This window comes from Phyllostomus hastatus, unplaced genomic scaffold (genome assembly GCF_019186645.2).
Source record: "Phyllostomus hastatus isolate PE091 unplaced genomic scaffold, TTU_PhHast_1.1 phas_scaffold_78, whole genome shotgun sequence".
Taxonomy (NCBI): domain Eukaryota; kingdom Metazoa; phylum Chordata; class Mammalia; order Chiroptera; family Phyllostomidae; genus Phyllostomus; species Phyllostomus hastatus.
In genome coordinates this window covers 10,277,868-10,291,089 of record NW_025334041.1, presented here as the reverse complement: position 1 = coordinate 10,291,089, position 13,222 = coordinate 10,277,868, and the positions used below count along the sequence as shown (strand labels likewise).

The 13,222-nt window shown below is 49.4% G+C and overlaps 1 protein-coding gene across 1 annotated transcript in view; it reads left to right on the top strand.

Moving 5' to 3' along the window:
• CHN2 (chimerin 2) overlaps positions 1 to 13,222 on the top strand; it is a 255,868-nt gene that overhangs the window by 136,001 nt on the left and 106,645 nt on the right. The window contains exons 2-3 of the mRNA XM_045827988.1: positions 296 to 334; positions 9,535 to 9,590. Coding sequence (XP_045683944.1) covers positions 296 to 334; positions 9,535 to 9,590 — 95 coding nt within the window. The remainder of the gene's footprint in view (positions 1 to 295; positions 335 to 9,534; positions 9,591 to 13,222) is intronic.

Below are 13,222 nucleotides of genomic sequence, written 5' to 3'. Positions count from 1 at the left end.
GAGGGTACAATCAAGTTAATTGCTTTAAAAGTCTTTTTTGATTTACGGGGCTCTCGGAAGATGAGTAAGCGGTTGATGCTGCCATGCTAAGCGGCCTGAAGAAAGTGGTGTCGGGCAGGCCAGGGCTGCCTGCCGTGCACGCTGCGTCCCCGTGCCGGGGCTGTCCCAGAAACGCGTGCAGGGCCCCTGAGACCAAATGCGAGCACTGCCGACAGACTGTTGCTCCTCCAGAGAAGGCGCATGTGGACAGTTTGACATTCGGGCTGACGGTCGGATTTCTTTCTTTTCATTCCAGATGCTGAAGAGTACCAGCCCCCAATATGGAAATCATACCGTGAGTACCTGCGGCGGGAGCCCCACCCCAGCCCCGGAGAAGTCTTTTGCAGGCCCGCCCTGGGAAGAGCTCTCGCCAGTGATTTAGTGCTCACCAGCAGCCCCGTCTCACAGCACTGAGAACCCACGTCTTTGTGTTTCCACAAAGAAGATATATGGGTCACAGGGGTCTAGGAAATGAGCCACTCTCCTGGCCAGGACCCGCCAGAGCAGGCTGCCTGCAACCCACTTCAGGAATGCTGAAAAATGTTTCTTGTTGAAAAGATGCCTTTGATTTAGATGCCTGTGTTTCTTTCTTTTCTTTTTTTCTTTTCTTTCCTTCCTCCCTTCCTCCCTTCCTTCCTTCCTTCCTTCCTTCTTTCCTCTTTCTTTCTTTCTTTCTTCCTTTCTCTCTCTCTCTCTCTCTCTCTCTCTCTCTCTCTCTCTCTCCCCCTCTCCCTCCCCCCCGCCTTCTTTTGCACAGCTGGTCAGCAAGGGTAAATGTGTTGAGTTCTGTGAATTATGTTCCTGGCCAATATTGTGTGGCTATAAGATCATAGGACATTTACCACCAGCAAATTAGCAGACAGCAAAGAATAATGTTTGGTCACTGAAGGTGACTCCCTAGAAGCAGAGATCATTGGCTGGTCATCAGTCACCATTCTGTTTTCTGTCTTTTATCTCTTCCGCCCGACTGAGTACTTCTCTGGTGAGAGGGGGAAGGAGGGTGGTAGCTGGAAACCCACTGTTCCGGGAGCCTGGGGACACAGGTCCTTGTTCAGGGCCTGCTTCTAGACAGCAGTAAAAAATAATTATTACTGTAGTTATGGATGTTGCTGGTGTTTCCACTGCCCGAGGAGACCTGCCATGGGCCAGCCACAGCGCTAGCTACGTGCCCGGACTCTCAAATTCTCACCACAGCCCCGAGCAACGGGCACCATCATTGCCCCCATTTCACTCACGTGCAGGGAACCATAGCCTCAGGGAGCTTCGGGAACTTGGCGAAGGTTTGCAAAAAGCCTTGGAGTGACATTCAGAGTGGAAGCCAGGAGCAAGCCTGACCACAGCCTGCCAGTTTCCAAGACTTTTTTCCTTTCTATTTAAAATTAATTACACACACACACACACACACACATATATATATATACACACAGACACACAATATACCTGTGTATTAATGCTTTTGTTACAAAAGCAATACAAAGCTGTGGGAAAGGCAAACATCACAGAGCTACTTCGAGCTGAGAGTAAACATTTCCCATAATCCAACAAACCGGCCCTCTCCCCATAGTTCACTCCTCTTTCCCAGGAGCTGACCCCTCGCCAAGTTTGGGAGGCATAGCCTTCCAAGGATTTCAAATACCCATGCCCAACACGAGGGCATTTCTGTTGTCGATGCTCCCCTTTGTAAAAAACGGGTTTCTATGACACTTGGTGTCCTTCAACTTTCTCGTTTCACTTTGCAACTGTCTCCTGCCTTTCCGTGTCAGCACATAAACAGGCATCTCATTCTTCATTACCGGAGTCTGTTCTCCCGTCTGTGAAATACACGGCTTGTGCTGGGTCTCTAGGGGCCCTTGCAACCTACTGTTCTGCTTTCTGATCTTCTATTTTAAAAGCCAGTGCTAATGACTCAGTAATTGGGTGTTTTTGTTTGTTTGTTTCCTAATGGAGTGTGAAGTGCTCTGACAGTAAATCAACAGAATATCCATGTGAGAGATACTGGGTGTTCCGTGCCTTGCCTTACCGTGCCTTGCCTTGCCTTGCGCGCTGGCTTGCATGCATTAACTACCTAATAAATATTTGTTGAGTGAATGCCCCCGCAGAGAGGTTCACTGAAGCGAAAAGATGGCATTGGTTCAATTTCATTTCACCTTTGGCTCAGAGACCTGGGGCCGCCCCATATTGCCCTTAAAAACACTTCTGTGTCCTAAGGAAGCTAAAAACGTCCTTAGTGATTACATGTTCACAATATCAGTTTTACCCTAGTGTATTTATTTTAACTTTGGTTTTTGGGTCTAACCAAGTTGTGTTTTATTTTTTTTTAATTGGCTCCAGAATCATAAAACTGTATATGCAGAAGGGGTCGTTGGGGCCATTTAATATAAAACTAATGACAGTGAAGTAGTTCCTCTCCATTGCACCCAACCAGCAGGCAGCCAGGCTCGTTGGAGGGAGTCTAGGGATGATGGATTCCGAAATGGAGGGGAGTTTGCTGTCAGCGGTTCCGTCCAGGGCATCGAAACCTCATTGGCCAGAGGCCTACAGAGCACCACCAGAAAGAACTCTCTTTTGTTTGTCCTGATCCATACATTGTTTCAGTTTGGGTCTTGGGCCACGTATCAACTCATCTAACAATGTTGTTCCCAAGTTCATGCTTCTCCATCTTATTCCCAAGATTAGCATGGACTCGTTTGGCCTTTCAGCAAACATGCAGTGAGCGCCTTCTGAATGTCCGGATGGGTATTAGGAATCAACAATGCACAAAATGTGGCCCATACTTTCCTCCAATGTACAGTCTAGTAAGGGAGGCAGATGTAAACCAATCAACTTAAAACACACATGGATTTTAGTAACAATGTATATTCTTCTATCTCCTGAAATCAGAGGGGACTTTATGGAACAGGTTAAATTTGCCTGTCCGTCTTGAAAGATGAATAGCGGAAGGGATCTGAGGGCCTGGAAGAACTCCATGAGATACATTTTAGTCTTCAGATATGCTAAAATTACAGCATTTTCCTGATCTGAAAATCCAGCTCACCTATCAGAATATAAAACTTGTTTTGTTTTAAATAACTTCTTGGTAAATACATTCTGAACCTCAGGAATCACTGAACCTGTCTCTTTAAAATGCTCACAAACCATCCTTTGAAAGATTCATTTTAAATATCAATGTCAACCTCATTAGCATATTATTTATGGAAGCCACATTTCTTAATCACACATATTTTTTTAAACTCAGGAGATCATTGGGTATTTTGAAATCGCTCATGTTTACTGGATGCTATACATTTTCACCATGTTATAGGACGTGGTTTAAAAAACTAATGATTTGAAATGATTCCAGAAGTATGTAGGCATGTCTTTGCGTCCACCTGTCACCTACTGTCAGCCATTAACCTTGATTTATCTGCCATCAGATTCTTATTATGAAGCATTAGTCTCAAGCATGATATTTTTCCTAAAAGAAAATCAGTCTGCATCCTAACGATCCACTTTACGAAGCTGCTTTTAAGTCTTAATGCTAATTGCAATGCTCTTGGTTGCAAGTAACAGAATATTCCACTCAACCACATTGATCAACGGAAATGAAAAGTCCAGAGAAAGTGGTGGCTTCAGGCACGATGTGCTCCAGCCTCTCAAAGGGCATTCCCAGAACCCCGGGTGCATCTCCTCCTCTCTCGGCTCTCCTTTCCTGGGAGGCTCCACTGTTAGTGGGCCCCGTGGTGGTTCCTGGGGAGCAGCCAACAGCGCCGGGGCTGCCGCTGTGATTGAAGAGCAGCAGGCAGAGAGGCAGTCTAGGTTCTTCGCACTCCAAGCCGAGTGTCAGAGTGGAGTCCCAGCCCTGACTGGCCTGCGTCTCCAGGCCGGATGGCACCACTGTGGTCAGAGCTGGGACGTGCTACCTGCCCTAAACCCATCAAACTCAGGGGCAGATCCGTCCTGGATAATCCACACAACTGGGAAATTTGGAGTACCGTTGGAACAGGGAAGACGGATATGGATGTTGGGAAGACAACCACTAATGCCTGACTTAGAAATTTAGAAGAATAAGGAACCTTAGAAATCAACTCTCGATATTTTATAGAGAGTAGGTTGTCCATGCATTTATTTTCATTCATTCTTTCAACAAAGGCACGTTAAGTCTCTGCCTGAAGCCAGACGGCAGGCTTGGGACTGTGAGGCCACAGTATGGATCAGACTGAGTCTGGTCTCAGAGAACCAGGGTGTCACCTGATGTCCCTTAGGTTCCTTCTCTGCTCCCCTCCCTTTCTTAAAAGCTACTGCTATCCCTTGCTGGGCTGTCCCCATAAGATTAATCTTCTTCCAAAGTATCAGGTAACAGCAGCTCGTTCTTAATTCTCAAAACCAAACCCCAAAATGTTAATGAAGTAACCAAGAAGGAAGCTATTGCTTTGAATTCTCAAGAAAGGAAAGGTATTTTTAAGTTTGCTTTGAAAAAAAGCCACATTCTAAACTTTCAACCAGAGCTGTATGAACTGTATGCTTTCATCAGATAAGTTCAAAAGCCCACCACCGTGGGTACCCTTTGAAAGATTCTATTTTTTAAAGGGCCAAGTGCCAATTAGGTGGCAGACGCCGTGGCCGACAGCTGTCCGAGGACACTGTCCTGGGCGGAAGGTCGAGCTGTCGTAGCTTGTGCATATTTTTCCAAAGAGGAGTTTGGAACCTCAAACGCCTGATCCACAGAGCCCCTGCATCAGACTCATGTGGGGCCAATATGCGTGTGACTGCCGTCCTTCTGCCCTGCCCTAGACTGTGGAATGGGAAGAGTCAGGGAGGCGGGCCTGCGATTTACCATGCCCTGCAGGTGCTTCCCGGGCACACGTGTGCCGGAGACCCCTGCTGCCGGCGTACCCAGGCTCCTCCTCGGGCTTCTCACGGCGCCACTGGGCAGGAAAAGGGCTCAGTCCCCCAAAGACCAGACCTTCTGTTGGCCAGGCAAGGCCTTTGCACAGCAGGGCGCGGGGGTGGAATCGAGCCAAGAAGCCATGGGAAGATCCAGTGTTCGTACTCACACCTGTGAGTTTGTTTCCATGAAAACTGGGAGGGAGGACGGGCCATGAGCAGGTGGCGCTGGCTCGGCGTCAGAAGCAAGGGACTCGGTTCGACTCCCGGCCCCTCCACATGCCTCCTTCAGAAACAAGTGGCTGTTAGAGGACGCCCCTGCAGGGTCCCTTAGGTGACCCTGGGTCTACACTGGGCTTCGTTGTCACCCAGCCCACGGGCTCTCATTCGGCATCCATGGGGACCAGGTGGATTCTGTTTCCAGGGGAGGGCAAGTCAAGTTTGCATATGGAAGAAAAAGCAAAACATTCTGTCAGTGAGCTCTGTATTTCTCAGTCTGCTTCGGGTTTCCGGGGGAGCCGAGAACCCCATTTTTCACCTTCATGTTCCTCAGTGACACCCCCTACCCCATGTTCACCAAGCGGTTTATCCCAGTGCTGAGAATTCTCTCCAGTGCTGCAGAGGGCCCGGGGCCGGGCGGTAGGAGCATCCATTGTGTTGCCTCTTAGCTCGTAGAATCACCCAAGAAGGGACGTACAGTATTGCCCTTGGCTTGTGAAATGTATTCGTTGAGCAAAGAAAACTCTAGAAATGACTCTTTAAGACAACATCGCACTTCAGTTTGATGAAATGTGCCCCAGAGACTTCCTCACAGATGTTTGTTTTGTTGTGGCTAATCTTGAAGAGAAAGGACTGCAGCCCACACTCGAAGCTAACATAGGATTCAGGGCCCCCCTATTTTACATGGCTGCTGTTGCCGTTGGTTGCTCTCTCATTATCTTTATGTAATTCAGGTGACAAACAGGCTTCCTGCCTATTTGTCCATTCCTGCTGCTTGGAAGAGCACCGAGCAGATCTCATGGGTCCTAAGATCTGCTCCCTGAGACACCAGTAACCAATCAGGGACCAGGAAGGAGAGGTGGCATCCCTGGCTTGAGGGGTTTGCAGCGACCCCCTCCCCATCACCCCTGGCTTGGACTATTTCCGGTTGTGGGACTGGAGCGCTACAGCATTTCTCCCTATTAAATCTCAGCGGGCCCTGGAGGACACGGCTGTGGGCTTTGCCTGGTGACACAGCGGAGCAACTATCCAGAATATTCCTTCCCTTGTACCCTGTGTGATTGTTCATGGCAGCTCCATCTCCCACTCATTCAGTGTGTGATCAAGCCCTGTCCGTCCTCCTCTGCAGCCAACTCGCCGTCCTGACTGCGTTTCTACCAGAGTTAGCCTCTCACACATTCCCCATCCCTTTTCTGTCCACCTAAAAGACTGTCCCCTCCACTTCCCTGCCTCCCCGCTCTGACCCTTCCTTCCTTGAGGCATGGAGCAGTGGCCCCCACTCCCCCATGCACTGAAATGTCCCACGTGGCTTTACAAACGACATGCTGGGGCCCCTTGCCAGACTGGCAGAGTGAGTATCGTTAGGGATGATGGATCCTGGGAATCTGTATTTTTATAACAGCTGGTGAGGCTAAAAAATACAGACCATGGAATCTGGAAAGTGGCCTTTAAATTTTGATCCCATCACATCATCCGTGTGAACTTGAGCTTGTTCACCGTGTGGCCTCTTCCCTGCTTTATCCGCGAGAGGGGCTGACAGTTATCCCGGGAGCTGGTGGGGCAGGTTACATGAGAATGTGGAGATGAAGATGGAGTTGGTGCCTGACCCACAGTAGGTGTCCAGAAGACGTCAGCTTCTGTTGTTCTGCACAGTCTCATTCTTATTGTCACTACTCGGAAACAGACCCGGTCACGTCACCTCCCTGCTCAGCACACATCACTGCCTGCCCATGCACACAGAAGAACATCCGTGATCCTTAGCGTGGCCTTCAGGGCTTCAGGGTCACGTGGCGCATGGCCTCCTCCCTCGTCTGCCCACCCTGGTGCAGTGGACGCCCTGGGCTGTCCCTGACCAATCAGCACGTCTTTGCCTTCCCCTATGGGGGGCTCCTTCCTCGACCCATGACCCCTTCTCTCTTCTGTACCTCTGGTCCTTCCAGGAGTGCTCCCTGCTTCTCCCCCACTGAACTGCCTGGCCCGCCCCGGTTTTGTTTTTCCACACACACCCCCCTCACTGGATCAGCGTCTCCCTGAAGACATGGGTCGTGACCCATTAGTCATTGGATGCAGTTCCTTTGTTCGCCAAATACACATTAAGTATCTTCCATGTGTGGAGTAGTGTTCCAGGTGCTGGGGGTACCACAACGCACAAAGCCCCTGCCCTCAAGGGGCTCACACTGTGGTCCAGGGAGAGGATATGCAAAATGGATAGTGTTGACGGTGCTGAGTACTGAGGGGAAACATAAAACAGTGTAAGGGAGCAGGGGGATGGGATGGAATTTTACCCCAAGGCAGGCCAGCCAGGGAAGACCGGAGTGGAGAATGAGAGCCACCTGGATGTCTCGGGAAAGACCCGTCCAGGTGGCGTGAATGGAGAGTGCAAAGGCCCTGAGGCGTAAGAAAATAAACCCGGGCCTTAGAATCCAAAGGAGACATTTTAGCCGGATGCCCTGGGACAAATAGGTAATTCCTCTGCCCTCGTTTCCTCACTGAAAAATGAGAATGGCAATGATACAATTTTCTTTACTCTGAGTTCTCAGGAAGTTTTCATCAGTTTCTGGCACGTGATAGGCACTCAGTATGCTGGTTTCCGTCTCTTTTCCCTTCCTCTCCATCCATCCTCAAAACCTCCACGTAATGCTGACGATGGTTCCAGGCCTAGAGCAGATGTTCAGATGCTTTCTGATATGATCTGCAAAGGCACACTTAGCTAAAAACGCTTCCCTTGTAACAAAGGTACTTCCTTTGCCCCCTCGAAGGGAGACGTTAAAAGGGTGTCCACAAAGCCATTGGCACCATGCCCCCCGCCCAGATCTGCTGGTTTCTAGAGGCACTGCCAGTGGGCAGTGAAGGGGGCACAGGATTCACTGGATAGGGTTCTGTAGTTCCCCTGACCTCTGAAACTCGGTGATTCTAGGAACTGGCCCCTTCACACTCGTTAACAACAACATCCTTTTAAAAAGCAGTCAGTGGGATGATCCCACAGCAGGAAAGGAGACTCCTCTCTTGACTTAAGGAGAGCCAAGCCCCTCCTGAGCTAGTCCGTGGCACGGTCACAGTTCGTTCTGTGTCTTTGGCCAATTCGTCCTCTTGTTCCCTCTGTAACAAGAAGGCTTCTCTGACTGTCTCTCCACACATGGGTACTCAAGCATCGTCATTGGCAAGGGGCAACCGAAGCTCAGACATGGGGCCCATTGAACACCGACCAGAGGGTTGCGTAGGTTCCTCTCTGTGCTGCAGTCGGGTGGTCCACCCTCGGCCAGGCAAGAAAACGCCTGTGCTGCGCTGCAGGCGCTGGGGAGCCGTCATGACCGAGCATGCCCCATCCCTCCCACCCCTGGTCCCACGCAGTCCTCTGCCCTTCAGTCTCGTGTTCTTCGTCCGTCTGAGACCCCAGGATAAACCAGAACTGTCTGCTTCTGCTGTTGCATTTTCTAGACTCGATACAATCATGGTTTTAACTTTTCAAAGATTTATACCATCTAAAATTAATTCTTCCCTCCCAAGATTCCGAAGACAACATCCCCCGTGTTTGTTTTCAACTTCTGTTTCCATGGAAGTGGCCCCATTAGGTACCTGCGCGGGCTGGGTTTTTTTCTATAAGAAATAAGCAGACTCGCTGAGCAGCGGCAAACCATTTGTTAGCGTCTGAAAAACATTTCAAAGAGCAGCCTGATAAATGGTATTTCCCTACTTAATTACCTGCTTTCCTCCATGCCGAAGCCTGAACGTCTGTCTTTAAAGCAGGACATAAGACAGTCATTATTTAAGATATGAAAGGGCCCAAGAGAAAGGAACAGCAGTGGGTGGGAAATAGTCAAACAGACGAGAATCCATGGTGATGGGCAGGACAGAGAGGAAACTCGTGAAAAAGAGCCAGGACTTGAGAGGTGCCATTCACTCACAGAGCCGGTTGGGTCTTTGTCCGCAACTGGAGCATTTCAGAGAAGGACACTCCTTCTCAATGCCCGCGTCTGCCTGCAGGGTCAGGGGCTGTCAGCGTTTAACTCAGGAAGCCTCTTACAGGATCTCTTCCACTGAGATGCTCCGGAGTAGAATTTCCTTTTTAACACAGGAGAATTTTAGCCATTATCTCGTCTTCCAAGAAAGCCGTAAAAGGAACAATGCCGGGAACAATTAGGAAACTCAATTGGCCTTATAAGAATAAAAAAAAAAATCAATGTTGCCAGTTTCCATCCACAGCGACTAATTTCCATATAAATGATCCGACTGGATTCAGTCTAAAAATGGGCTTGTCTCCTCTTTGTTTTGTTTGTTTGTTTGTTTGTTTGTTGTGTGATTGAAATATTTGCCATTTTGGGGATGTACAGAGAGGGAACGACTGGGAGGCGTGTTGGCACGTGTTGCCGTTTCCTAATTATAATTAACTTTTTCTGTTGTTGTTTCTGGCAGTGTATCAGTTACAGCAAGAGGCCCCGCGTCCCAAGAGGATCGTTTGTTCTGGGGAGGTCAGTACTCAGCTGTTTCCAATGCACCTTGTTAACTATGATGAGTGTCCACGCCAGGCTGGTATCGGAGGGCTGTCGGGTTTGCTGGGAGTGGATTTCTATTAACGTTCGTCACAGTGTCACCAAATGTCACATCTTAATCTATATTCTGAAGACAGGTGTTATTTTAAAAATATGAGCTTGGAATCAAATGTCTCACGTTTGTAACCATTGCAGGGAGAGAGTACGCATCCATTATAACCCCCCCCCAAAAAAAAACATGTATGTTGGTTGTTTTCCTCGTTCCTGCTATTTTGATTCTTTTATCTTTTATCTTTTTTTTTTAATGGAATGCATCCAACAGAGAAAAGACAGAATAATAAATCTCTGGGTACTCTCAACACCCACCTGCGGCAAACCTTTGCACTTTGTTACACTGACTTGACATTTAAAAAAGAAATCCCTACAAGGAAAGTGACTGTATTTTATTCTTGGAGATGAGCTCGAGCAATATGTCGACACACAGAACAGCTGACCAGCCCCAGGACCTCTCCCGGGAGCTCCTTCCACAATCAGTCTCCTGTCATCTGGGGTGCCCGCGGGGTTTGAAAGGCGACACTCGGGCTTGATTTTCTACTTTTATATGGACCTGTTTCTTTAATAGCCAAATAAATATCCTTCCAACAGTGGTCCCAGGGCCCTTGCTCATTTTTGTTATTATGACTTCGATGACATGGAGAGTAGCAGATACCTTCAAAAGGGTCACGTGCCTTGTGTGCGGGGTGGGGGTTGGGGGCTCCAGTTCCGATGCTCATGAGATTCACTCTTGAACATCAGGTGCTTTGGGGCGGACTGGCCGGATCTGGTAGTGAACCTGCCTCAGACCTGGGTGCCCACACCCGGAGCCGACTCTCACTAGTTAATCAATGTGTCCACGTAAAATTTTACTTCTGTCGGAGGGCATTGAAACTCATCAAGTCATCTGAATTTTAATGCAGAGTAAACATTCTCATCCCAGGGCTATAGCTGGAGAGGAGAAAATGTCTGATCCTTAAGCAAATCTCCAGGATGAAGTGACATTTTTATTTGTCGTCTGATCTTGTCCCGTCACTAACCCTGCTGACCGGTGTCCCTTTGTCATTCTATAATATTCCAATAAGAAAAGAAGAGCATAAATACAGAAATCTTATTGAGATGTTTTAAATAGACTGTTTGGGGTGAGAATTAAGAAGCAAGTTGTTAAAAATTCCTTCAGTCCTACTTTATATTTAGTATTTCTCCATCAGAAATAACATAGCCATGTGTATGGAACTCGAAGAGTTTAAATGTCTCCATGAAAAAAAGTGTTTGCAAATTTATTGTGCAGCTAAGGTCCCTTCCTGGGAGTATAAATAAAAAGTCGCCAGGCAAGGTTAGGCACCAGAAACGCAAGGGAATAGTAAATATTCGTGTGTTCATTTATTCAACAAATATATACGGGCAGCCTGCTCCGTTCTGACTTTGATCTAGGTGCTGGGAATGCAGCAGAGGATTTGGCGGTTGGTATTTTGAGTGTCTTATTAAAAGAGAACAAAATCCTGATGTATGTAGCGAAGACATGTGTAAGAGTTTACCTCTGTGTGTGAGTGTGTGTGTGTGTGAGAGAGAGAGAGAGAGAGAGAGAGAGAAAAGGAGACAGAGAAAGAGAGGGGGAAAAGGAGGGAGAGAGAGGGAGAGAGAGAGAGAGAGAGAGAGAGAGAGAGAGAGGCATCTTTGTTTCCCCGAATCCTGGAAACCACCTCAGTAGCCCTGCAAGCAGGTGTCATGTTACAGTGGAAATGGGTGACTCAGATTGGCTTCCTGGAAGCTCGTCCTAAGGTTCAGTGGAAACTCCGCACAGCCAGCGAGCTGCAGGTCCACCTCGTCTCTCTTTAATGATAGGCACTCGCTTGGGGAGCCAACGCCACCGATGCTGTAGCAAAGCCGAGCTGCGTGCGCAGCCACCGCCACAGGCTCTGGTGGAAGGGCCTGGTGTGTGTGTGTGCAGCTTTCTTACCCTCTTGTCTGCCTGTTAAACCAAGCTTCCCGCCTTTTGACCTTTAGCAGTGTGACTCAGTAGCAAGCTATGCCCGGTCGTTGCCAGATTCACAGGTAGCGCGCCTCTAGAAATTCCACATCCTGTTTCCGCCACGACATCGAGCCTGAAGTGGATACCGGTCAGCTCCGTTTCCTTAGCGGGCAGCGTGGGGCCCATCCAGCCAGGCAGGTGTCAAGTGACAAAGGGTCGAGTGTTCTGGACAAGCAGGTGCTGCTTAGATGAGTGCCAGCAGGAGTGGCTTCAGCTCCCTTTGTCCTTTTGTGTGACATTAACTGCAGATAATTCCTGCGTAGATTGCGCGGCCTCTCAGGACGTGGCCTCCTCAAGGAAAGGCGCGACCTCCTCTTGGATGTGGGGGAAGCCATTGATCCCGCTGCAGACGATGTCTGAGCAAATATCTCTGCCTGGCCACACGCCCGCCTGCTCAGGGGGCGTGCCTAACGAAGACGGAAAGCCTTTCGGTCTGGGTGTGTGGCTAGAGAGATGGAAGCTTTAGTAACACGTTTACATAAAGGCTATTCCTTTCCGTCAATGAGCTAGGATTTTCTACACCTTTGCCTTCTCACCCCTTAGCTGGCTATTCAGAGTCCACATTGTCCTTTACAGGACACGGTCCGAGTCCTCGGCGCCACCCCTGCCCCGGCAAGGCTGCCCAGCCGGCTGCGTTACTCCAACGCACCCAGTCTCTTTTGTTTCTCTGATGACCGATAACCTCCCAGCTGTGGGCCTCCCTCTGGTCAGGATCCTCCCACTGGGCGTGATATATCCCCACGCGAGGGCCCCGAGTGAGTCTGCAGCCACAGAGATGTGCAACACCATCACTCCAGGGTACAGACAACGGCCAACCTGACTCGAATGCTGGGGGCGGCCAACAGCTGCCAACTACCTACTGGCCTTTGCTGGGGAACTGGGTGTGTCACGGGTATAGACCGATTCCACAGGCAAAATCCAACGAGCTCCGCACACCCAGGCAGGGAGCCGGCTACAGGGAGTCAGCAGGGCTGGTTGTGAACCCTTGCTCTAGCGCTTTCTGAGTCCCTGACTCGGAGCCAAGCACTTACTGCCTCGGAGGAATTAAGGTGCACCCCGAGGGCGGACACGTACTTGGCAGGGTGCTAGAAATGGGACGTATGCATCAAGTGTGGGAAATGGCGCCTGGCACCTAACACACCTGGCCCCTAACAGGTGCTCAGTGTTCACGGTTCACAGCGGGCTCAGAAACCTGTGAACAGGTTCCGAGAGTCATCAGGGACCGAGTCAGAGCAACGGCAGCATTTTTCTGAATGGGAGCGCAGAAAAGGGTAGTGATCAAGGACAAAGCAAGATGCCTGGGTTCGGAGCTAAACCACCAGGGGAAAAGGTTCTGAGGATGGGGAACAGAAGGTACATGCAGCTGAACAGCGGTTCCGGTGCCGGTTCAGCCAGGTAGGGCCAGGCCCTGAAATAACAGTTCATTGCTTTCTTGAGATTCATCGCTGTAAACTAATTGAGCAGCCGCAGCACCTGGCACTCCACTGGCATTTCCTGAGCGCTCCTTGCCAAGAGCTTCAACACGTCTTCCAGTATGCAAAATCCT